The sequence below is a fragment of the Bos indicus x Bos taurus genome, chromosome 3, assembly GCF_003369695.1.
Source record: "Bos indicus x Bos taurus breed Angus x Brahman F1 hybrid chromosome 3, Bos_hybrid_MaternalHap_v2.0, whole genome shotgun sequence".
Lineage (NCBI taxonomy): Eukaryota > Metazoa > Chordata > Mammalia > Artiodactyla > Bovidae > Bos > Bos indicus x Bos taurus.
This window is the reverse complement of record NC_040078.1, coordinates 28,145,975-28,172,835: the sequence shown is the minus strand read 5'-3', so window position 1 is coordinate 28,172,835 and position 26,861 is coordinate 28,145,975. Positions and strand designations below refer to the sequence as shown.

Genomic DNA, 26,861 nt, shown 5'->3' with positions numbered 1-26,861 from the left:
AGTCTCCTCCTATCCATCCATCCTTCCAGGACCCCGCCTGGGCCCCTCTGAGGTGGGAGGTAGCTCTGTGCCCGGCAGGGATCTGCCTTCTAATGAGGCTCCATGAATTTCCCCCAGTGAAGCAATCAAGGCTCAAGAATCTGGGCTGGTAATCCAAGGATTAGGTATCTTTGGCTCTGGAATGCAGAACAAAGTTGCAATCTGACAGACGTCCCTTCCTAATCATGCCCAGTTTAGGCTAATATCTGAATCCAGTTAGCTTTCCCCGAAGTGGCACGGCTGGCTGGGAGTGACGGGTGGGTGAGGGTTACAAGTGTGTCTGCGAGAAAGAGTAAGATACTCCAGGTGGCGCAGTGGTAAAGATCTGCCTGCAAAGGAGGAGGTACATGAGATGGGGTTTCAATCCCTGGATTGGGAAGATCCCCTCGAGGAGGGCATAGCAACTCACTGCAGTATTCTTGCCTGGGAAATCCCATGGACAGAGGAGCCTGGTGGGCTACAGTCCATGGGGTCACAAAGAGTCAGACATGACTGAGCACACTCACACTGAGAGAAAGCCAGGGGGTACTGTGGACCCTCCTCCCTGCAGCCTCCGAACCAAGACTTGTGGATGGTCAGCCTGGGCAGAATGACTGGAGGGCCAGCACACAAGCTGCTTCCAAAAATTTAATAAATAATGATTTTTTAAAACTGTATAAACTATAAATTATCATGCAGTCCTTATAATTTAAAATAATTTACAGGTTGAGGTAGGGAGGGGCGCAGGAGAGTGTAGAGGGGAGCCGGGAAGGGTTGGGGGCTGCGGCAGGTCAGGCTCTCTGCCCAGTCTTCCTGCTGAGCACACACACGCAGGCCGTGTCGATCCGGATGAACCGCCAGGCGGCCTGCTTGCCGTCCATGGTCAGCGCCTTGACGAAGGTGTGGGTCGTGGTGCAATACGAATTCCAGTGCTTCGCGTCGATGCCTCGGCACCCGCTGTCCACGGGGTTGGGGTCCCGGCACTTGGTCTCAAAAAAGTACTGTTTGAATACACTGTTGTTGATGTTCACCTCTCCCAGCACCATCACCTCCTTGCCCTTGATGTCCGTGGCCGTTGTCTTGTCCCCCACCCACACGCTGATGCTGTCGCACACCGAGAACTCCCCCCGGTGAAAGACGGGGTGGGATGACGACCGCTTGCTCCTGTGAGTCCTGTTGAAGGAGGAGGCCCCGCCCGCCTCGAAGTCCAGATCCTGAGTGTCTGCGGCCACGGGTGGGGGTTGGGTGCTGAACAGCACGCGAGGTGAACGCAGTCGCCGCTTTTTAAAAAGTTTGGGGTCCACAGTGATGTTGTGGGTCTGCCCTGCCACCCTGGCAGCTATCGGCCCAGCCGGGGCGCTGTGGGCTCTGCGGAGGACTGTGTCAAGGGAATGCTGAAGTTTAATCCAGTGGGCTTGAGGGATGGCGTGTCCAGCTGGGACATTGCTCTCGGTGTGCGGTGCTGCCTGTATGCCGATCAAAAGAGCTGTGATCAGAGTGTAGAACAACATGGACATTACGCTATGCACCTGGAATGAAACAGAAAGGAGGATTATTCCACCAGGCGCTGAGTGCTGATTGAGTGTGGTTTCTGGGTCCCTCGGAGTTGACCTTCCCAGAGGATGACAAGGAGGCTTCCCCTGGTGGCTAAGGGTAAGGTGACCCTGGAATTTCAAACTGGGGCCCTTCTGAGAGTGAAAGGCGATGCTACGACTGTTACACTAGGATGACAGATTTAAACAGGGCTGGCTCAGACAACCTGGCCATCTGGGCACCTCATCCAGAAGGGGTGGGCTTTTCTAGGAAGGGACGCACAGAGTCCCAGAAATTCTGCCCAGTGGTGTGGTATGAACTTGGTAGCACTGCTTAAAGAATCCTTTGAGTTCTCCACCTCCCAGTGAGGCAGTCACCATGGGCAGGTGGTGTGTGTGCAGCAGAATGGCTTGGGGAGGGTGAGTCTGACACCTCTCCCAGCGCTGTGCCCTGCCCAATGGTTTGAACCCCTGTGAAGGCAGTGGGAAGGGCTGCTGGGGATTTGTCTTGAAGCCTCAGCCTTGAACCCACCCTCTGCAGGTAGGAGCACCAGGTCAGCTCTGAGATTTGATGATTGAAAATCCACAAACATGCCAATCCATGCCTGGCAAAAAAAAAAAAGTATATAGCTCTGGGACGTCTGAGCCAGTCTAGCTATTCAGCCACCGGTGCATGCTTGTAAGCATGATATTGATAATGTTTTCTCTTTTCATGAGTGATGTTTCTCAGCTTTTCAAATGCATTCACTTCAAGTTTCTTGTTAGCTTGTGATTTAGATTAGGATTTATCATCTATCTCCCTTTCATATGCAAGGAAAGTGATCCACAGAAATGAATTAATAGGCCAACAGTTACAAAAACTGAACCAGAAATAGAATCTAAACCTGACCCCCTACTAAGCCAGTCTACCCTTCCCCCCCTTCCTTCCTCCTCCACTTTCTCTTTCATTCTTAAGTGTGTCTTTTCAAAAATCATTTAATCTTAAGTAAGAATAGACCAAATAGTGTAAATCATCTGTCCCTGCTAGCAGTGCAGGCCCCTTTGAGCTCCTGCCAGATGGGACTCTGCACCCAACTGCACTGACTTGCCTACCAGTGACCACCCCCAGGGCAACCTGCTGTGAAACTAGCTCTGTTCTTGAGCACACTTTTGGTGAGCTCCTACACACACTTGCAGATGTGTATCAGATGTCACTTCCTCTGGGAAGCTTCCCCAGATCTTCCTGGTAGGGTTAGAGGCACCCCCTAGACAGGGTGTTAAACTGCCAATGCACTCCCTTCCCATATCTCTCCCCCAGGTCATTCTGCTCTCTGCCCACTCTACCAGCCTGGCACGGGTACCATTGCTTCCTTGAGACTTTCTCAGATCACCCAACCAATAGCCATCTCTCCCCATTCTCAAGTTCAGAAGTGTGTGTGTGTTCTTTTCTACTAAATCAGTGTAATGAAAAGAACTCTGCACTGGATCTAGGGTTAGGAAAACTCGTTTGGATTCCTAGTCCTGCTACTTGTTAGCAGAAAGCTACTTAATCTTTCTGAGCTCTGATTTCCTCAATGATGAAAAGCAGGCAATAAACACTATTTCAGGGCTTTTCTGGTGGCTCAGCAGTAAAGAATCCACCTGCAGGGCAGGAGGCATGAGTCCATGGGTTTGATCTCTGGGTCAAGAAGATCCCCAGGAGAAGGAAATGGCAACCCACTCCAGTATTCTTGCCTGAAAAAATTCCATGGACAGAGGAGCCTGATGGGCTACAGTCCATGGGGTTGCAAAGAGTTGGACATGACTTAGCAACTAAACCACCACAAACACTAACAACAGGGCTGTTGTTAGGATTAAATAGGTGCTTATACATCTGAGTCATTCCAATGTCCTGTGATCAAGGATTTATTTTCTTCAGTTATATTGCTGCTAATTCATTCTTGAAGCACACTCCATCCACGTCTTTTCATAGCACATAGTTTTATTTCAGTCAGGCTTCTTTTCAAGCCTAATGATTTGAGACTATCTCCCCACCAGTTGTATACAAGGTCCTGGAGGACAGAGCCTGTCTCATCCACCTGCATGGCTAGTGGATGAGATTTAATAGATTTACTTTTTTTGATGGAAACGTCATGAGAGGCATCAAAAATGAGAAAAATACAATCACAGGGTGTTCCTGCTGAGGGCTCCCCATCTGTTCTCTGTAATCGACTATTGTTAAGCTAATATTCAACTGTGTAAGTCTTAGAAAAATGATATAAATGTATGTGATTGTCCGGGGTTGGGGGGGGCGATTATTGTCTGTTCATGATTGTCTCTGGCTGCTGTCCAATTTTGTAGCATTTCAGCAAATTCATTTCAATATTCTTTAGTGTTTACATTTACATGTCTATTCTTTGAATTCTCCTTGGACTTGGTCATAACATCTTACTGGTTCTCTCGTCAGTTAATTTAATTGAATAAAAGTTGATACTTGTTCATGAAAAAATAAACAAACAAAAATATGGTTTTTTCTACCCCTTTTTGCTCTAATGGTTTGGGCCTAACCCTACTACCCCTCCTTGTTTTGTGAATCATGGTTTACTTGTCTGTTTCCCTCAGAGCACTTTGGAAGTGGTGCCATCTGAGTTTACTGGGGCCATGTGCAGTGCCTGGCATGTAGAAGGTCCTCAAACTCTACAAGGAGAATGAGTGAGAGAGTGAATGGGGATGTCCGCAGTAGCTCACCATCTGCCTTCTTTCCACCACGACGCCTGGTTTCTTTTGGATGCTGTGCATATGACCACATGGTGCATTCCTAATCTGTTTTAAAACAGTGCATTCTTCTTCTCGGTAATGTGCTTCTCTTCAGCTGCTAGACAGCTCTTTGGTAAGATACCAAGAATAAAACCACCAAATTCTTTTCTCTTTGGTTACTTCAAAAAATGTTTGTGTTTGCTCCAGTTCTCCAGCCAGCCATGCAGAGGAGGTAGTGACACATCTGGCTTTTTGACCGTCACTGGTTCTGCAGGCTAATGGTCTTCCAGATAAATGTCCAGCTGATTAGTCAGTTGGCTGCTAATTCAAGTCTTTGGCTTTTGCTCCCTTTCTTGTTTCATTTCTTTCTGCTTCTCAGAAATGTTATCTCTTATCAGGTAGATGGAGGGAGAAGAAATGAAATGGAAATTCATCCCTTCATATCCATATTAGTAATACTTAAGAGTTTGGATAGGGAAATGAAAAGACTACAATGTAGTCATCAAATTTATTTGATGATAATAAGGGACATCAGTTCAGTTCAGTTGAGTTCAGTCGCTCAGTCATGTCCAACTCTTTGCGACCCCATGAATTGCAGCACGCCAGGCCTCCCTGTCCATCACCAACTAATAAGGGACATACCTCTCCCTATTTCCCATTACCAGAGGCTCTCACCTCATTCTACAGTCTCCCCTTTGCTGAGCTCATCCTCTTCTACAGAGTCAACTGAAATGTCTGTGCAGCTGATGCCCATGCCAGGATCTTCGGTCCAATTTCTCCTTTGAAAGCCAGTTCTGAACTCCCAGTTTCGTGATAAGCAACTCCCCACGGGTATCGATGTTTTAAAACCAAGCCGTCCAAAACAAGAATCTTCATTTTCAACATCCCCACTAGGACCACCATCCTCTCCTTTCTCCTCTTTACTCAAAAGCTGCTGCTAAGTTGCTTCAGTTGTGAACGACTCTGTGCGACCCCATAGACGGCAGCCCACCAGGCTCCACCGTCCCTGGGATTCTCCAGGCAAGAACACTGGAGTGGGTTGCCATTTCCTCCTCCAATGCATGAAAGTGAAAAGGGAAAGTGAAGTCGCTCAGTTGTGTCTGACTCTTAGCGACCCCATGGACTGCAGCCTACCAGGCTCCTCCATCCATGGGATTTTCCAGGCAAGAGTGGTGTGCCATTGCCTTCTCCCTTACTCAAAAGCAGCTGCCCCATTTTGGGCCACTTGATGATTTGTGAAAGTAGTTTCACAGCTACTATCTCTTGTGAGCCTCTCTCCCCATCCTCCTAAACATGTTTCTCTGCATCTCTGTTTTCTATTACTGGAACCACCATTTGCTTCATTTGCCAGCTCCCGGCCTCAGCTCCTCACTGGACTCTGCTTTTTCCTCTCTGCCTTTCATCCAGCCCTTGTTGTCTGTTTTAGTGTCATCTTTTGAAACTGTGCTTTTTGTCCTCACCTCTGTGTTTCTGGTTCAGGTCATGCAACAGTCTCCCAACTTATGTCCTGGTTGCCTACCATCCCTGGTTGCTCCATTTAACTTGCTAAAGCACTACTCTGATCACATCACCATGCTCAGGACATCCAGAGGTGAGCAGTTGTCTAGGGAGCCACTAGGACCGCTCAGCCTGGCAGATAGACCCTGCCTTCCATCTACTCCCTCCACATATTTTGCATTCCTGGCAAACAGATCTCCTCACAGGCTGTGCCGGCTCTGTGCTTCCCCGCCGCTGCCCTCAGTTCAGGCTCTTCTGTGCCAGGCATTCTCCCCTTTACCCATCCCCCACCAACCAGTGCCTTTCCTGCTCCCCGCCTCTGCTGGTCAGAGTCCTTCCTGTTGGCCGCAAGAGTCAACTTAAATGCCACGTCCATTGGGGAGCTTTTCCTGTTTTCAGAGAGACCAACTCTCTTCCTTCTCCATAAAGGAGAAGCATTTCCTTAAAATTCTCTTACAGCATTATATTCTACTCTTATCCTCCCCTTTAAAGGGCAAAGTCCCTAGAGGCAGACGCGCATCCCATCCATCTTTTCCCGTGCAGGTGACCTAACCCTCACAAGGAGCTCCACCTCTAAGAGTCTGAATGTGTGAACAAGTCTCTTCCTTCTGTGTCCCTTCATTTCTCCATCTGTTTATGGTATCTTCCAACTTTGACACTCTGAGTGTAAGCAATCATAAAGTTTTCTGCTCTGCCTAAAACTCTGCTGGTTCTACTCAACTGACTACACAGAGTTCTTAAAGTCTAATGCTGCTCCTCAATACACTGTCAAGGTAACCCGTGGTTGTGGTTGTTGTTTATCTGGTAAGTCATGTCCAACTCTTTTGCAACACCATGGACTGTATCCTGCCGGGCTCCTCTGTCCATAAGATTTCCCAGGCAAGAATACTGGAGTGGGTTGGTCATTTCCTTCTATAGGGGATCTTCCCCACCCAGGGATCCAACCTGCACCTCCTGCATTGGAAGGCAGATTCTTGACCATTTGGCCACCTGGGAAGCCCCTAACCTGTACTCACTGGGGGTATTTGAACACAATGGAGGTTTGCATCATGAAGAGATTGCTTTATTATTTCATTAAGATTTTAAAATGTTGCAAATATATCTCTCCTTTAGGCCTTAGAGCAAAAGGATTTTTTTTTTCTAAATTGACTTACTCATAATATTATGCCCCTATAATCTTCTTTAAAAAAATCTTTTGTTTAAAGAATAATGAGTAGATAAGAAAGAAAAGAAAAAATTAGTATGTATTTTATTCTAGTGATTTAAAGTACAAGGCACAGTTCACAAAAGAATATTCTCTCCTTGGTTGATGTGAACCAGGGAGGGGTTTATTTATTTACTTTTAAAAACAAACTTTGAAGCCTTACTTCTGAAGTGGTGACAGCCCTCACTGGGGTTTCACTAAGCAGAGACCTGTGAGTAGAATGATTACCTGGGGAAGATGCAATTAGGGGCTTGCAGGATGGAACATGTTCTGTTTAATGTGTGAATGTCTGTGTTTGTCCTGCTCCCACGAGAATGGAAGATAAATGACAAAGAGTGGAGGGACCCGCCGGGGGCCTTCTTCCATCTATTCAAGGCCCACCCAGCTTTCTTGCCCTCTTCTGGGCTGGAGGTACATTCTGTGGTTTTCCAGTCATTCACATACTCCAGTAATAAGAGAAATTTCCTGCACCACGTGATTGCAATCACATAGATGTTCTCACCTGAATAGGTGGTGAAGCTGCTGGGCAGAGCTAAGTAACTGGTCCATCTCTGTGGCCAGGACGGCCAACGGCGCTGGAAGGCCTGCTGAGCATGCCTTTGGACATGCCTTGTAGAGGGAGTGAGAGAATCCTTGCCTTGGCTGGAGGAGTGCTGAGAGGGAGCTGTTAGTGATTCTTAGACTAGCGATTACATTGGTGAACCAGGGTCACGAAATGCTAGCTGGAGAGGAAATCCTTGTGGCTGAGAAAATCCAGCCTCCTTCTCCATCTCATTCGCCACATTAGAGTGTGGGTCAGGAGTCATTTCGTGTTTTACACTTGGCCTCCACTCCAAATGTAAACTGACTGCTGTCTTCAGCTCTAAAGACTGGGACACAGTTGGTTGTTGGGGCCTGCGTGGAGTGAGAGAGGAATTCTAGGGCCCCTCAGCTTCCCAGGGAGAAATCCCTGAGGCTGCCGCAGAGAAAGGCACTGACAGTATAAAATCCAGCTCCTCTGCTAGCGTCTCCCAGGCTGAATTTATTATGGGGAAGCATGAACTGGAAGGCATGTGGGAGCTGATCAAGTCCAGAGGTTCAATGCATTAGAATCTGCATTGATTTTAGGTTTATTAAACTACAGACTGGATGGCCCATCCCCAGAGTCTCTGATTCAGTAGGTTTGATGTGGGGCCTGAAAACTTGCATTTCCTGCAGTTTTTCTTAGAAGAAAAGCCATGACAAACCTAAACAGCATATTAAAAAGCAGAGGTATCAGTTTGCTGACAGAGGTCCATATAGTTAAATCTATGGTTTTACCAGTAATCACGTACAGAGGTGAGAACTGGACCATAAAGAAAGCTGAGTGCTGAATAATTGATGCTTATGAATTGTGGTGCTGGAGAAGAATCTTGAGAGTCCCTTGGACACAGAGATCAAACCAGTCGATCCTAAAGGAAATCGACCCTGAATATTTATTGGAAGGACTGTTGATGAAGCTAAAACTCCAATACTTTGGCCACCTGATACAAAGAGCTGACTCATTGGAAAAGACTCTGATGCTGGGGAAGATTGAGGGGAGGAGGAGAAGGGGGTGGCAGCGGATGAGATGGTTGAATGATATCAATGATTCAATGGACATGAGTTTAAGCAAACTCCTGGAGATAGTGAAGGACAGGGAAGCCTTGCATGCTACAGTTCATGGGGTTACAAAGAGTTGGACACAACTTAGTGACCTAACAACAACATCCTGTCCAATCCTTGAATCTTAGAGAGGAGAGAAATGGACCTCGGAGAGGCACGGTGACCTGGGGTTATGCAGCTGGTGAGCGGCAGGCTCTGTAGGCGGGCACTTAGCATTGCTCTGCCTCAGCTGTTCTGGAGGCGAGAGGGCTGAGGCTGCACACACACTATAACTGATGGATCCTGGGCTGCATTTATTCAGCCTCCAACATCAAAATGAAAATTCCGTTCAGCAGGCTATAAGTTTTACCTTCCTGAAGCCATAAATCCAGATCCAGGGAGTAATTAGATACTTAATTATTTTATCTGGTTTATCAGGTTTTCTCAGCATCATGCAGGCTTGATCCAAAAGCACTTACAATGTCCATGACAGAAGAATGCAGTCAGAAACCACTAGCAGGTGTGGGCACCTGTGGGTTTATCGTCTACTTCAGGGCAGAATGGAAACAGAATCTACTTGCCTGAATTCTTAGAGACATCTCAAAATGAATGAGGAGAGATCATAATTACATCTTATCGATTTATTGGGCATAATTGTCTCATTACCCAGCACAACAAATCTGGCAGGTGGGTTTTATTCTTCCAATTTTATGGAGAAGGAAACTGAGACACAGTAAGAGTAAATATCTTGACTGCAGGCAGAAGCCTCGTGGAAGTGGAGATCACCCTTGTTTCCAGACTTGGAGCTCTCCCTGCCCTCCACTCCGCAGGCAAGGGCATGAAGAGTGATCAGGGACCTTCAGTCTCCTAAGATCACTTGTTCAGACAGATCACGAGCTGTGTGGAGGGTCTGACTGGTGCTGTTTGTCTATTGGAGGTCCTGTGTTCTGATCCTTTAGACAGGGTGGCTCAGTCTCTAATCATGTCCCTGAAAACTGTGGGACCAGCCTGAAAGCAAGAGTGACATTCTCTCCAGACAGGCTAGGAGGGCCACATGTAGGGCGTCACTAGGAGCCACCCGGGCCCCTTCTGATTGACAGCTAGCACCAAAGTCCCATCCTCAGCCGCAGGCTTGTTTCCAGCTAGCCTGGCATCTCTAGAACTAGGAATCTTGGTGAGCCAGATGCCCTGCAGGTGCTTACCTTAGTGTGGCCAGGACAGAAAGCTGTTCCCTTGGAAAAGCCGTTATTGGGCCCAGACGCTGAGCTGAGCTTGGGTCCAGCATGCCATCCAGCCCCTTGGACTGCACGACCCCAGGCCAGGACTCTGTGGGAGGAGAGAGCTGGCATTAGATGGTTGCTTCAGTACATTGTCTAGCAGATGGGTAGCTGTGCCCCAAGCAAGAGGATAAACCTCATTTTCCTGAGTGCTGGGACTCTGCCAGCATCAGAGCCAAAGAAGCCAGAGCTCAGCTACCAAAATTGCCAGGGGCCTGACCTTGCCCAGATTTGGGGCGGCACCCACCTCTCAGTCTGGTGCCAGAACTCTTGGTTTCTCCCTGGACACAGTCTATGGTTGATCTTATGCCCTGTGTAGGTGCTTCTAGTCCCACATCAGAGTCTGGCTTAACAGGTCCCTAATCCAGCATCAAAATGGAATCCTTCTGTACATCATACACACAGATATAGCATACCCAACTCTGGACCAGTATATCTAAGGTAAATTATTCAGAAGATAAAGTCCTGACAACGAAGAACAAGCTGGTGCCTTGATGAAACTCCAGACCAAGTCATGGTGGAAAGCAAGACAACCACTTGACAGATAACAGAGCTCTTACAGAACTAGGATGACAATCTCAGAGATCAAAGTTTAGCAAAGACACATTTTAGGAATCAGGAGCTAGGGAGCTTGTACAATGAGAGAAAAAGTTCTATTCAGTTTTAGGTTGTAGTTCTTAGAAGCAATGGTAGGTTTCTATTCCCTTAGGGATCTCTTCAAGAAAATCAGAGATACCAAAGGAACATTTCATGCAAAGATGGGCTCGATAAAGGACAGAAATGGTATGGACCTAACAGAAGCAGAAGATATTAAGAAGAGGTGGCAAGAATACACAGAAGAACTGTACAAAAAAGATCTTCATGACCCAGATAATCACGATGGTGTGATCACTGACCTAGAGCCAGACATCCTGGAATGTGAAGTCAAGTGGGCCTTAAAAAGCATCACTACGAACAAAGCTAGTGGAGGCGATGGAATTCCAGTTGAGCTATTCCAAATCCTGAAAGATGATGCTGTGAAAGTGCTGCACTCAGTATGCCAGCAAATTTGGAAAACTCAGCAGTGGCCACAGGACTGGAAAAGGTCAGTTTTCATTCCAGTCCCAAAGAAAGGCAATGCCAAAGAATGCTCAAACTACTGCACAATTGCACTCATCTCACACACTAGTAAAGTAATGCTCAAAATTCTCCAAGCCAGGCTTCAGCAATATGTGAACCGTGAACTTCCAGTTATTCAAGCTGGTTTTAGAAAAGGCAGAGGAACCAGAGATCAAATTGCCAACATCCGCTGGATCATGGAAAAAGCAAGAGAGTTCCAGAAAAACATCTATTTCTGCTTTATTGACTATGCCAAAGCCTTTGACTGTGTGGATCACAATAAACTGTGGAAAATTCTGAAAGAGATGGGAATACCAGACCACCTGATCTGCCTCTTGAGAAATTTGTATGCAGGTCAGGAAGCAACAGTTAGAACTGGACATGGAACAGACTGGTTCCAAATAGGAAAAGGAGTTCGTTAAGGCTGTATATTGTCACCCTGTTTATTTAACTTATATGCAGAGTACATCATGAGAAACACTGGACTGGAAGAAACACAAGCTGGAATCAAGATTGCCGGGAGAAATATCAATCACCTCAGATATGCAGATGACACCACCCTTATGGCAGAAAGTGAAGAGGAACTCAAAAGCCTCTTGATGAAAGTGAAAGTGGAGAGTGAAAAAGTTGGCTTAAAGCTCAGCATTCAGAAAACGAAGATCATGGCATTCTGTCCCCTCACTTCATGGGAAATAGATGGGGAAACAGTGGAAACAGTGTCAGACTTTATTTTTCTGGGCTCCAAAATCACTGCAGACAGTGACTGCAGCCATGAAATTAAAAGACGCTTACTCCTTGGAAGGAAAGTTATCACCAACCTAGATAGTATATTCAAAAGCAGAGACATTACTTTGCCAACAAAGGTTCGTCTAGTCAAGGCTATGGTTTTTCCTGTGGTCATGTATGGATGTGAGAGTTGGACTGTGAAGAAGGCTGAGTGCCGAAGAATTGATGCTTTTGAACTGTGGTGTTGGAGAAGAGTCTTGAGAGTCCCTTGGACTGCAAGGAGATCCAAGCAGTCCATTCTGAAGGAGATCAGCCCTGGGATTTCTTTGGAAGGAATGATGCTAAAGCTGAAACTCCAGTACTTTGGCCACCTCATGCAAAGAGTTGACTCATTGGAAAAGACTCTGATGCTGGGAGGGATTGGGGGCAAGAGGAGAAGGGGACGACAGAGGATGAGATGGCTGGATGGCATCAGTGACTCAATGGACGTGAGTCTCAGTGAACTCTGGGAGTTGGTGATGGACAGGGAGGCCTGGTGTGCTGCGATTCATGGGGTTTCAAAGAGTCGGACACGACTGAGCAACTGATCTGATACGTAGGCACTTCATTCATTCATTTAACAATATTTCCTGAGCATATATTTCTACCATGTACCAAATACTGTCCTAGGTGCTAGGGACCCAGCAGTGAGTAAGATCAACAAGGTCTATACTCCATGGGGTTTACAGTCTCATATAAATCAACATAACGTCTTATATTCTCCACATGCCCTGCAGGTAAGCAGGATAGGATGATAGAGGGTGATGGCAGGGTGTAGTGAGGGGCCACTGAAGACAGGATGCTTAGTGGAAATGGTCTTCCATCTCTGAAGAAATGATCTTCAAGCTGAGATCTGAAAGATGAGAAGGAATTGGGGAGATGGCATTTCAGGCAGAAGGAACAGTAAGTGCAAAGGTCCTGGGGGGTAGAAACAAGTCAAAGATGCTAAGCATGTAGGAAAGAGACCTAAGAAATGAATTGGAGAGAGAGAAGAATGTAGTGAGCAACTCTGTGTGCAGGAGTGTAGTGACAACTACGGTTTTACCCTATAGGCAATGGGAAGGGAGCAGAAGGCTTTAAGCTGGAGGGTGACATGAGATAGTTTTACAAATGAGCGAGTGAAATATTAATGTCTACTGTAGAATGTTATTGTAGGTGGGGAGTTCCAAATGATACCTTTATCTTTCCTATCTAGATTATCTTTCCAACCCCTCAACCCCCATTTCCCAGCATGCCTTTTCCCAGTGTGGACCCCCTCCTCAGTCTCCCTGCAACACCCACTCTCAGCTTGTACTATCGAAGCAAAGGTCAGTGAAGCCACCATGGCCCCCAAATCGCTGATCATGCAGAGGAGCTGGATGACAAGGTGGTGGAAAGGGCCTGGAGTGATTTTCCTGTGGCTGCAAATTGTGAAATTAAGGACTGGGATGTTATCTTTTCTCTTTCTTACCCACTCTACTTAAAATATCCTTTTTCTTCAGAAGTACCAGAAATAGCTTCCAAACCTCAACTGGGGTTCAGACCTAGAGATGAACACTTACTCAAACACTAAAAAAAGTTAGATTTTGTAGCAAAGGCCTGAATCACAGTTGAACTGGGCACAGGAGGGGGAGGACAGCAGGTCCTCCAGGTAGGAGGTGGGCATTCTGGGATCTGGTTCCATCACTCACCGGAACAGGATCTGATCAACCTGGTCCACAAACCCTTCAACTGGGTGTTTGGCCAAATCTGACTGATCACCAGACTGGAAACTACAGAACTTTGTCCTGGCCCAAGTCGCCAAGTATCTTTAGGCATCTCTGATCTTTCTCCACAGATGAGGAACCAATAGGGATGCTAGCTAAGGTCCCTTCCAGCTCTGATTGCCATGATTCTATGGGCACTAATATTTCCAGCCTGCATCCATACTGCGCATCTAAGGAATGCTTTCCTTTCTGTACAAACACTGGGATTCATTTATTTCATTGATTAAACTCTAAACTTGCAGGCACTGCACCAGCCACTGTGCTAGGTACTAGGGACACAGAGAAGAATGAGACATAAGCACAACATACAAGAGCAAAGAAGCTAGAGGTGAGGAAAGCAAATACATGAGCAGCATTTAGAGCACAATGTGCTAAGTATGATAGATAATTCTGACATGATGTGGGAAAGAGCAGAGGGAAGAATTTGTTTTATCTGGCCAGGTCGTAGAGGAAGTAACATCTGAGCAGGGTTCTTAAGGATGAATAGGAGTTCATCAGGGAAGAAGGGAAGGAAAGCTATCACAGAGCCCCAGAAGCCCCACATGGCTTAGGAGGGGGTGTTGGGGAGGGTGAGAAGAGTATGTGGTGGTCTTATACAGCAATAGCAGAAACTTGTGAGCTTGCAGAACTCACTGCTGTGGCCTACCTGCTGACTATACCTTCCAATGTGACACAAAAGCCCCTACTTTAATCTAGGGAACAATCAGGGAAGTAACAGTGACTCTCTCTGAAAACATTCTATATATTCCACTATATACCAGGGTGGCCTCCAATCTAGCTGATTTGAAGGGGAGGGATGGTCAGTCTAAATCAAACATTCCACAACTCCTAGGCAGAACTGCCTTCTTGGGGGATGGGCTGTAGATCAACCACAATAGCCCCCTTTGCATGCCAGGTCCTCTGCCAACCACATCTAGATGTCTGGTTGCTATCTTTGAGAGCCTGTCTTGCATCTCCTCTGGTATTCTCTTGTTCAGTGTAGGTACAGGTAGTTTGCTACTGGAGACAACAATTTCCTGCCCAGAATACTGAAATACTAAGTGATTGCCATAGATATTATTGTCATTGTTTTTAGTCTCATGCTAGTGAAGGTTGGGGCTCTAAAATTAAATCTGATTTAAATATTACCAATTTCTAATGCAATGATATTAGGAACAAACAGCCCCAAATGCATATCTATTTTTAAAACCTTGTCTTTTCTCATGCAGTAATCACTTAATCAGAGAGCTTTTTCACTTTTATAAATGCATGGAAATAAATGCCAGCTCATCTCAGGACCACATTCTATTCCTTCTTCAGGGCATGAAGGAATACTGCTGTAATCCGGTATTCCTTCTAGACCAGGATAATGCTGGGTCTCAGACTTTAAAGCAGTGTTTCTCAAAGTGAGGTCTACCATAATACTAGCAATATCTCAGAATTTCTTAGAAATGTATATGCTTAGGCTCTACCATAGGCCTAGCCATGTTTAGTGAAACCCAGCAAATCTGAATTTTAATCCCTACTGCTGATACTGATGCATACCTAAGTTTGAGAAGCACTGTTTTGGAGGGTTCCACTCAGGACCCCCCTCCAAATGCAATCTCCCCCTGGAGTGAGGGAACCAGGGCTGAGAGAGAATGACGACTCAAGAGTCAGAGTACTTCTGCAGGCTGCCTGCTTGACCATAACTTTCCATATCACAATTAACATTATGTCTAGATCATGCCTCGAAACCCAAGATCAATCAGCCTTGAGTCAGCTGGAGCTAAAGGTTCTTCTGAAGACCCCCTGAAGTTGAGCATGTTTGTATGGCCCTCTCTGTTGACACTTGTCTCAGCCTCCCTTTCACTCTCATAAGGTCTCAATGATATTTTGGTCAGTTTTGAAATACAAACTATATTTTGTAAAGCTTCCAAGGTGACCCCAAGGAAAAGTCAGGGCTGAGAGTCATGGCTGCACAGGATGAATGGAAAACTTGACATTGGCTTTGATGAACTAGCAATAAAGAAAAATGATCAAGAAATGAACATATCTCACAAAATATAAAGTACAGGTATGGTCACACCATAGGCAACAAGAATGTGTGAGCATACAGCTCACAGACTCTTGAGGGGACGATGTCCCTGTCTTCCCTTCCCACACTCCATCCTCAGAATTATCTAGGTATAATTGACATTTGTGAATTTTGAAAGTTTTTTTTTTAACTCCTTGCATGCCACTTAAAATGGTCTTTGGTGTTGGAGCTATGATTAACTTATTATCAAGCCCAAGGACTATTTGCTGACATTTTTAAGACCAAAAATTGGAGGATGCTTGACAAAAAGACTTCTTAGACCACTCATCCCTCACAGGTGCTGGGACCCAACGGCTAGTCCTATGACCAGCTTACATCACATCAAAATGCAAGAGTAGATGGCGTGAGCTTCAGCCCCCTCCCTCCTGAATTCCACCTGCTGGAGTTCCGTGAGCTGGGAAAACTCACTAGGGAGGTTGGGCAGCAAGAACATGTTGGTGAGGGTGTAATAATGAGTGTTGGTGCTGTCGCTGTGGTTTTCATTGCTGTAACTGTTCCCCTTAATTCTTCCCTCTCTCTGTTAGTTCTCACTCTGAGCCTATACACAAAGAAAATCTGAAATCTTTTACATTGAAAGTCTCTTTTTATAATTTTTAGCCTAATCAGACATTTTTTAGTATGGAATATGACTGTGAGGTTTGCTGACTGGGAACTCTTTCTTTGGGGAAAAAAATTCAGTTTTGGCCGTTTCGAGATGATTTGACATGTTTTAACTATTTAGTGGTTTTGGCACAACCAATAGGAAAATAGAGCATCTGGCAACAGGACTTAGGAAGATATTCAGGTTCAGCAAAACCGCTATTCTTTTTTTTGACTGAAAGTTTCAATGCTGACAATTCTGAAGTGTCTTGCCACATTTCTCTAAAAGAAATGGCTCTCCTATGGCTCTTTTGGAGATTCGCAGATAAATTACAAACTCTTCCTAGCAGTTGCCCAGAGAGGCAGCTCAAGGAAGAAATCATCATGGTGCTGACCCTGAGGTTCAAAATCAATTAGCATTTGCTACAAATGTGTGTAGCCTTCTGGGGTGTGTGGTGGGACACGGTTGTCATGGTACTTGCCCGACTGGATCTATAAGTTGTGGATTCACAAACTATGCAATGTCAGTGCCATAGAGAGGTTTTCATAACATGGGTAATCACAATGACACGAATGTGGTAGAAGGTAAGACATCTAAGCACACAGCAGCTTTCCATAACAGAGCTGAAGCCAATACATTTTTGCAAGAATGTGCTACTAAATAACACTCCTTGTAGTGTATCCCATCAGCTTAGTAATACTAATGATATATCTATGATCTACATTTGAGCGCCAAAAACAATCCAATAGTTTTTCATACTTTTCTGCAACCCTAAGAAAATATCTCCTTAGTTCCAACTGGCTGATTCTTAAACCACAAGAAAAAGATCCATTTCAGTTCTGTGCTGGGCTTTTCCTGGCTATTGTTTGCATACTTGGGACTAAGAGCAGACAGAAGTTTTGGGGAAAAGGGGGAACTCTAGGGTTGGTTGGAATCAAGGTTTACATCTAATAATATCAGTGCCTACCAAGGCCCCCAGCCTACTGTAGATCGAGATGAACACCTGGGATGGAATACATGAATGAAAACAAAACGCTGCCAATGAGAGCCAACTGGGATCCAAGCTCTTTATTCCATTTGCTTTATCAGATTAACTATCCTCAGCTCTTCTTGAGCTGGCCTTTTCCTCTCAGTGTGTGGTACGTTTTCCAAGCAACAGGTCAAGCAATGTTACAATACATAAGTTTATAATGCAGTTCAGATGTAACTTCAGAAATTAAGACCAGCTAAACATCCACAGCCCTGAAAAAGACCTGGGAAAAATCCTGACTAAACAGACACAGTGTTCTAGGGCTTTAAAAAAGGCAGGCAATTCATCCTTCCATGAAAAAGGGATAACGGACAAGCTGTGGGACTTGAATGTAAAAATCCCTGTAGAAGGCCACCCTTACTCATTAAAGAGTCCATGAGATGTTGCTGTTGTTTAGTCGCTAAGTCATGTCTGACTCTTTTGTGACTCCATGGACTGTAGCTTGCCAGGCCCCTCTGTTTATGGGATTTCCCAGGCAAGAGTACTGGAGTGGGTTGCCATTTCTTTCTCCAGGGGATCTTTCCAACCCAGAAATTGAACTTGCATCTCCGGCATCTTGTGCATTGGCAGGAGGATTCTTTGCCATTGAGCCATCTGGTTGAAAATCCATGGACGGAGGAGCCTGGTGGGCTGCAGTCCATGGGGTCACTAAGAGTCGGACACGACTAAGCGACTTCACTTTCACTTTTCACTTTCATGCATTGGAGAAGGAAATGGCAACCCACTCCACTGTTCTTGCCTGGAGAATCCCAGGGACGGGGGAGCCTGGTGGGTTGCCATCTATGGGTTCGCACAGAGTCGGACACGATTGAAGTGACTTAGCAGCAGCAGCAGCAGCAGCATCTGGCTATTTCTATTGAGCAGCTGGACTTCAATTTCACTGCAAAAACTGTTGCACCCCGAACACCCTGCTTCCAAGAAAACATGGATCACAGGCAGCCAGCACATTCTGGGGATACCGAGTCCCAAGGGCACATCAGATGCCATCCCACTCCATACCCCTCGAGGGAGCGAGTGACAGCTCCCTCGCTCTTCTGTGCTGACATTTCCTGGCTTGTCTGCTGACTTCACACTCAGAAAATCTGACTCAAGGCATGAAAGAGATAACGCAGCCCAGCTTTGCCCAGGCATGCAGCACATGCGAATCCTAGGTAACCCGAGGCTAAGATAAGAGCTGGAAATGAAAAATTTATTTGCATGTATGTGTTTGCCAGGAGGCTTTGCGCTATTTTAGCTACTTCCTGTGTATGTCTTTAACAATCCCAGCCCCAACTGGGCACTTATTATACAGATCATATACGCCTGATGGAGACTGTCAGAATGTCAATGGGCTGGTTAACTGTTGTTTAGTCGCTCAGCTGTGTTCAACTCTTTGCGACCCCATGGGCTGTAGCCTACAGGCTCCTCTGTCCTTGAAATTTTCCAGGCAAGAATACTGGAGTGGGTTGCCATTTCTTTCTCCGAGGGATTTTCCCGACCCACGGATCAAACCCGTGTCTCCTGCACTGGTAGGATTCTTTACCATTAAGCCACCAGGGAATTCCCAGCTAACTGTAATAAGGGGCTGACAGGCATTAAAGCTCTCTTTAAGGAGTTTCATCAAGCTCTTTCATTTCCTCAGGAGGAAAGATCAGGGGAGATGAAAACCTGCTGTCTCCCTAAAGTCACTTAATTCTCATACAATTATATTTCGCAACATTCTCAGTCTTCTAGTGTTTCTTCTTTTAGGCCTTATTTGACCATGACATCATGAACAAAAGCAAAACCCCGCGCTGAGGAAATTTACTCCAGAGCTAACAAAGGACCCACAGAGCGCACCGTCTCCAGGGCCCAGAGCACTGTGGGTAATTAGGAATTCCAAAGATGAAGGCGGACAGTCTTCCCTGGTCTATCACTGTGCACGCGCGTGCACACACACACACACACACACACACACACAGAGACCAGGCACTCAGTCACTCAAGAGGCAAGTTTAGACTATTTATTTTAGAATCTCAATTATTATTTTACAGAATTATAAGCTATTAGAGCTGTAAAGAGAGTGACTCTGCATGTCCCTTGATGGCCAAATTAACCAAGGCCCTGAGGCCTGGCTGCTTATATTTTAGCCTCACCACTTATCAGCTGTATGACCTTTAGCAAGCGACTTAACCTCTCTTTGCCTCAGTGTCTCCTCTCAAAGGTCAGAATTGAGTTGTTGAGAGGCTTAAAAGAAATAAGCATTTAGCCCAGGGCCTGGCACCTAGCTGGTGCTGCATAAATGCTAGCTCTTCTTATTAATACCATTAAAGACATTCAGCTATAATCTGGCAGTGGGTTACTGGCAGGCTGGGTGCAGAACAGAAAGTGATGCCCCCCGTCCATCCCATGCCCTTGTCCGGCTGTCTCTGGCAGAAAGAAATCCTGTTTACGTTACAGTCGTTGTTTATATCCCAATCTTTTTGGAATGGCTGGCCAGGCACATGCTCAGTGGCCCCGTCTGAGCAAGTGCGGGAGCATGGTCTGCAGCTGCAGGATGATTATCTGCAATCATTTGCTGACAAAGACGCTGAGTAATGAACTAAGATATTTGTTTTTGAAATAATCCATCTTCTTCAGCCTTACCAAGTCAGAGGAAGGAAGCTACTCCAGCTATGACTAAAACTTGCCAGGCCCCGTAGAGTTCATAGCATCTTTGCCGATGGTGATTGCTGCCTTACAGGAAAAGTAGATCACAAGAAGAATATCAACACAAAGGTATCTTCATAGTCAAATTCATGCTCACTTATCCAGGGACTCGGAGAAGGCAATGGCACCCCACTCCAGTACTCTTGCCTGGAAAATCCCATGGACGGAGGAGCCTGGTGGGCTGTAGTCCATTGGGTCGCTAAGAGTTGGACACAACTGAGCGACTTCACTTTCGCTTTTCACTTTCATGCATTGGAGAAGGAAATGGCAACCCACTCCAGTGTTCTTGCCTTGAGAATCCCAGGGACGGGGGAGCCTGATGGGCTGCCGTCTGTGGGGTCGCACAGAATCAGACACAACTGAAGCAACTTAGCAGCAGCAGCAGCGGCATCCAGGGACTGGGGACAGATTTTGGCATCTGCTGGATCATTAACTTCTTGAGATCTTAGGTGTTTTTCTCTTCATGGGGCTGTCTCAGAGTAGGCCCTTGTGTGTGTGTGTGTGTGTGTGTGTGTTAGTCGCTCAGTTGTGTCTGACTCTCTGTGACTCCGTGGACTGTAGCCTGCCAGGCTCCTCTGTCCATGCGATTTTCCAGGCAAGAATACTTGGCTGAGTAGCCATTCCCTTCTCCAGGGGATCTTCCCGACCCAGGGATCGAACCCCACGTCTCCTGCACTGCAGGCAGATTCTTTACCATCTGAGCCACCAGGGAAGCCCTTAAAGAATGTTTATGCAACAGAATTGAAAATTCTTCCCACAGCTGCACCAGACTATTCAAAGTAAATCATTTTTTAAAATATTATATTGATTAATAACAAGAGGTCCCAATTTATATTCCTGGATTACTGGGTGAGCCCCCCCTGTCATGTTGACAATGTGGTGTTTTATTTAGGAAGGAGAATGCCCCGTGGCTGGGCTGACAGGTGCACTGCTAAAGAACCAACTGTCTTAGCTCTGAGCAAAGCCTCATTCCACCTTCATTACCAACACTAAAACACACAGGTGTCAGGCAAAACAAACTCCTTATTTCTGGCTTGCTTATTTTTCTTGTCCAGAATTTCTTTGGAGAAAGCTATGCTCCAGTCCAGCCATCAGTTCCCTTGTGCAATCCACTGGGATGGCAATCACCTCATTGTTTAGTTACAACCCAGGAAAAGATGAAAAGAAAGAAAAAAGCAGAGCACACACATACAGAATGAGGGTGGAGGCCGCACAATGATAATGAAAACCATTTGTTAGCATTTCACTCCTTTCTTTGTGAATCAGCTGAGTTCCTGGCACCACGCCTCTGTCTGTGAAAGGGAGCTGCACCTCCAAGGCCTTCCAGGGACTCATGCCACCATGTCCGGGCTAGAGTGTCACCCTTTGTCCCCAGGCAGGTGCTTGACTGGCAGCCCCAGCTCCCTCTGGGCCACAGCCATTAAGCCTGGCTCTGGTCCTCACCGTCTATCCTGGGGCACCTACCCCTCCAGTGCAGCTATGCGTGGCTGTGGTGACCTCTAAGCTCTGCCTGAGCCAGATATGGTCCACTTTGTGTACAAAGGGCTCTCCTCCTTACCTGCAGTATCCACCCATCTGTGTCCAGGATTGCAGCCTCAACTTTCTTTTTAATTATTTCTACTTTTCTTTCTCTCCACAGACCTGATTTCCCTATTCCCAAAATAAAGATTGAAACATTTTTAATGATAAAAAGCAAAAATAAATAAAATAAAATAAAACAAACAAAAAGCTTTCAATAAGCAAAACTTCCCAAAATTTACAGCCAGTAGAACAGTATATGTGCTTCCCTGGTGGCTCAGTGGTAAAGAATCCACCTGCCAATGAAGGAGACGGGAGTTCCATCCCTGGGCCAGGAAGAGCCCCTGAAGAAGGAAACAGCAACCCACTCCAGTACTCTTGCCTGGGAAATCCTATGGACAGAGGAGACTGGCGGGCTACAGTCCATGGGGTATAAAGAGTCAGACATGACTTATCGACTAAACAACAACAACAGAACAGCAGTCTGCTTAAGCATCTTTGTATTGCTTGCATTGTTCCCAAGAAAGGAAGCGTCTTGAAACACATACATTGTAGTTACAGGCTGAACCCAGCACCAAATGCTCTGTGCATTTGTGCTCATGAAGGCCTAGTACTTAAGTGTCCCGTGGCTCTCTGCCCACCTTTCAAATAGATCACAGCATTTATACAAGTCAGGTCTCTTATTCAGATCCATAGAGCACAGCAGCATCATTTCCAACCATCACCTCCACCTCCATGACTGTCACTTCCACCACCGTCGCCACTAAGATCACCACTACCATCATTCCCTCAATACTTCCTCACCACCGCCAGCCTATCATTCACCCATCACCACCACCAGCGTCACCACTGCCACCATTTTACTGTCACCATTATCACCCCCACTATCAATACCACCGTCACCATTACCACCATCACTAACGGATTAAATAACTTTCCGGAGTCAGGCAGGGAAGTCTGACCAATGTTTCTCAAGGCTTCCTCTTGCTGAGCCAGGAGAGGGCCAAGCTGGGGGTCATTTAGTCCCTTGCAAGTAGTTAAATGAGCTATTTATGTTCCATATAACTCCCAACTGAGTGGTGAACAGAGCTGTGTCTAGAAATATATATTCCTGCTTTCCATCTACGTATTCCATCAGACTATTTCCCAGCACTCATTCTGGAAGCTGTTTTTTTTTTTTTTTTCCTCTCCTGAGTTTTGTTATTATTGTTAACTTTGTATTTCTAATAATGTTGATAACAGTAGTTTAGACCTTGATAAAATTCTCTCAAAATAGGAGTATCTGCAACTATCAAGGACATTGTAAATAAACACATGTACACTTCCAAAGGTAAAGAAGGAATTACGTGACTTGTCTTCCAAAATGAGGCCGGTTCTTCCCTTTGCCTGTGAAATGTTTGAGGATCGGTGCACTACTGTTAGGAGAAGGAAATGGCAACCTACTCCAGTGTTCTTGCCTGGAGAATCCCAGGGACGGGGGAGCCTGGTGGGCTGCCGTCTGTGGGGTCGCACAGAGTCAGATACAACTGAAGCAACTTAGCAGCAGCAGCAGCAGCATAAACCTTGGGCTAAAAGTGAATACAACTACTACCACTAATAATAAGTAACATTTATTGTGCATTATTTGCCACACATTCTACTAACGGCTTTCTAGAGATTACCTTTTAAAGTACTTATTAACAATCTTCGGAGATCAATATTATCCCCAGTTTCCAGATAAGGAAACTTCCACTTGAAGTGGGGAAGTGCAAGTGCTTAGTGGGTGGCAGGAAGGACAAGAGCACAGGGCTCCTGCTCTGTGGTCACTGCTCATAACCCTTCTCCAGACACTCACTAATCTGATGGTTTAGAGGAGCAACAGCTTTGTCCTCTGGGCTTTGTACTGACAGTGGGTTTCTGTTTCTGTGATATGGATAATGTATAGGTGGGATCCTGCATATCCTCTGTTCTTGAGTTTACCTAATCACTTAAAAATTGAATGGGGATCTCCTGATTTATGGAATGCCTTGACTTTGCCACTTCTCTGTCATGAAACTCTCCTTATTTACTACCTTGAAGGAGTCCACAGACACTGAAATACCCTCCTCACTTAAATACTCTAACCACCAAGAAGTAGAGTCTGGATGGACCCATTATTCTGACAGCAATGTAGGCATAGAAGACAGATGTTTAGTATGCTCAGTTGTTACTTACTGAGCAATTTATAGACAAGGGAATGTGTCTATTCCATGTACTGTCATATTTTGTGGATAAGACTTCCTCTTAATTGTGAAACTGTGAAAAAAGCCAAAAAACCACAACAAGAACGAAACTACTCACTCTGGGCTAGGATGTGATTCTCTCTTGGTTGGCTTTTTGGGTGTGAAGACCAAGCCAGAGCCTGATGGAGCCAAGTGGAGTCTGTTAATATTTCCATTCATGGACATGCAATAGAAAACTATCTCATACATTTACAGGAAAACATCACATACAATATCTTTGTTGTGCTTAATCAGAACCAGAGTAAAATTCCAGTCACCAAGAATAGAAACTTACCCTAATGATTTCATTTTTATTCCAAAATATACAGTGTTTTCTCTGCCTGTTCTGTTTGTCACTTTCTAAAACAAGAAATTACCGAGCTATGACTTTGGTTTGAGGGATGGGCGAAAGCAGTAAACACTGAACAGAAAGTCAGAGCGATCGGATGTCAAGGGTCCTCGGTGGATGAGCATCCAGAAGTGGATTCAGTTTGTGGATTGTTGACTTTACTTCCCAGAACCGTGTAAATTACTCAATCCGGGTTCAATTATCCAGGCTTCATGCTCTCAGCAGGGAGCACTTCATGTATATAATAGGAGGGAATCAAAGGCAAAGAAGAGGGTGAGTCACCATCAGTGATTTTTTTTTTTAAAGAAGACTTGGTTGTTTTCATTGTTAGCCAATTAAATGGTCTTTTCCAAGAAGAATGAGAATCTCATGCTATGAAAAACAGACAGGACACCTAGACAAAAAAGAAGCATTTCCTTCTGATTTGCCACATTGAATTATACTGAATTGAGTAAATGGCTTGCCACTAGGAGTCAGGCTGCTATGTTGCAGCAGATTAATGGTTTTCATTTTAAGTTCTGGAGTGAAAATCTGGCAATTTCTTTGGCCCACCAGTCTACAGCCTTCAGAAACTTCCATTGAAGGAGACGGGCTTGCTGTCTTCTAACTTCTCAAAATAGTGTGAGCAGAAAGAGTGCAAATCACAAGAAGGCTTTTCACCAGTGAGCAATAGCTGTCACCTACAGGCTGACATTTTGGCAGACACACCAGAAGCACACACACTGGCCATGAATTATGTGGCTTGGCCCCATCCCCACTGGGCGCCATGGGGCATCTGAGTAATGCTGGCATTGACGATGGCTCTGGCTCTGGTGCTCAATCTGCTGCTTCCAATTAGGGGCCAGCCTGGGGCCGGGGCCAGGTCAGGGACAGAGGGAGAAACGCCCCTCTCGTTTCCCATCAGCTTGGAGCTTGAAGAGTGTTTGTGGCACGAATGAATGAGTTCTGAACAGATGGAATCAGACCAGCCCAACACCTGCAGGCACTGGGACAAACTCAGTGAGCTGGGGTTCGCCCTGCCCTTAGGAAATCTGATGTCATCATAGAGGGAAACTGAAGACATGGAATGAGCACGATGGAAATATAGTAAGAAGCACTTGAAAGAGGAGGAGAGTGGGAGGAAGTGCAAGAGCAGAAAAAGTGAGCAGAGAGAGAGAGGGCAGGAAAATGACCCAGGTTAGGGGTGGGGGGCAGTGGCCAAAGTGGAAAGAGGTGGGGGGACCCAGAGGGCAAAGGAGCAGTAGCAAGGAGAGGGGAACCGGAGGGAGAAAGAAATGAGAGAAAGACACACAGACTGAGAGAAGACTTTGAAGATGGCCTTGGCCCCAGCTCCAGTGAGGGCAAAGAAGTACTCGCACAAATCATAAACAGACATGCTCTTCATCCTGTGCTGACGAGATGTGATTCCTGGATTTCCCTGGAGAAACAGTCCAAGCAAAGGTAACCAGAGCCACTTATAATTAGCAGCTCCTTCCCTCAAGAACCCAGATTTCACTGAATTGGCTTCTGGTGACCGTACAAGATAATCCTGATGATGTTTCAATTAACAGTCTATGAGAATACAATTTCTGCTGGAAAAATTCCAAATCTGAGCCCAAACCCAATGACAGCATTGCCTTGGCAGCATGACACGATGATTTCATTTCACAGGTTAGGGTAAGGCCATATCCCAGGGTACACCATGCCTTGAACACAAAAGTTCCTCATCACAGAGCCGCTGTGCTGGGTGTGCCAGACTGACCCCTCAAAATAAATGTGATCGTGACCTCAGCATTATCAGATGCAGAGAAAATGCCTTGGAAGAGAAATTGTGAGTGGAAAGGACAAAAGGACAACAGCAGGGGAACTGGGGCTTCCCCTTGATGAGAGATCCAGCTGGAGTCAGTCAGAGCATAAACTTTGTTTAATCAAATCCTCACTGATAAACTCCCTAACCAAATCCTAACACAGGTAAATGATGATGCACTTGGAATTCACATTGAGCTTGCATCACTGCTTCACCAGGTGCCATGCATAAATCTGGGATGCAGGCTTCTGGGGCTGGAGCTGCAGAGATGTTGTCTTGGGGGTATGCTCCCACCACTAGACTTGTGCCACTGCCATTTTCTGGTTACTGCAGCCCAGCCAGTCAGTGAAGGAGCTGAGGGCAACCACAGGCTCTGCCCAAGATCCACCATGCTTCTGTTCCCAGTGTGGCAAATGATAAAGGCAAACCAGGAAGGCAGGACATCTGGAAATCATCCCATAATAAAAATGATGGGATGAATTAGGGGTGTCACAAATTTAGGAACACTTTCACAGGGAGGGGAGAAGAGCTGCTCTCCATTGTTCCAGGAGACACAACTGGGGGGAATGCACAGAATTGGAAGAGAAGTGGTTCCTACCTTGACACGAGGTTGCCAATGATACCAAGCAAAGGGGAACTACTACTGCTGTGGTAGAATTCCCTGTCATGAGCCATATTCAATTCAGGCTGAATAAAGATAATAGCCTCTCGGGACTTCCCTGGTGGTCCATGGCTGAGAGTCTGCCTTCCAAAACAGGGGACACAGGTTTGATCCCTGGTCTGGGAACTAAGATCCCATATGTGTCAGAGCAACTTTGGAGCCCAAGTACCACAATGAGAGAAGCCTGCATCCCGCAGCAAAGAGCCCGTGTCCTGAAACTAAGACCTGATGCAGCCAAAGAGAAAATAAAATAAAAAACATTTAAAATATAACAGTCTCTCATTCTGGGGCTTCCTTGGTAGCTCAGATGGTAAAGAATCTATTTGCAATTCACGAGACCTAGGTTCAGTCCCTGGGCTGGAAGATCCCCTGGAGAAGTTTCTCATTCTGGAAGAGTATTAATCTTGTGTAAATTATCAATAATTAGAACAAATAAAAGGAGGGAGAGAGAAAAGGAAGAGTAAGAAGGAGGGCATGATAGAAGGAAAAGAGAGTAACGACGTAAATAGTGAGGGTGATTC

General features: G+C 45.8%; 1 protein-coding gene across 1 annotated transcript in view; it reads right to left on the bottom strand.

Annotated features, from left to right (window-relative positions):
• Positions 1 to 652: 652 nt before the first annotated feature.
• Positions 653 to 26,861, bottom strand: part of NGF (nerve growth factor) — a 58,197-nt gene continuing 31,988 nt past the window's right edge. The window contains exons 2-3 of the mRNA XM_027535940.1: positions 9,771 to 9,894; positions 653 to 1,547 (exon numbers count right to left, since the gene is read on the bottom strand). Coding sequence (XP_027391741.1) covers positions 810 to 1,535 — 726 coding nt within the window. The 5' untranslated portion in view covers positions 1,536 to 1,547; positions 9,771 to 9,894 and the 3' untranslated portion in view covers positions 653 to 809. The remainder of the gene's footprint in view (positions 1,548 to 9,770; positions 9,895 to 26,861) is intronic.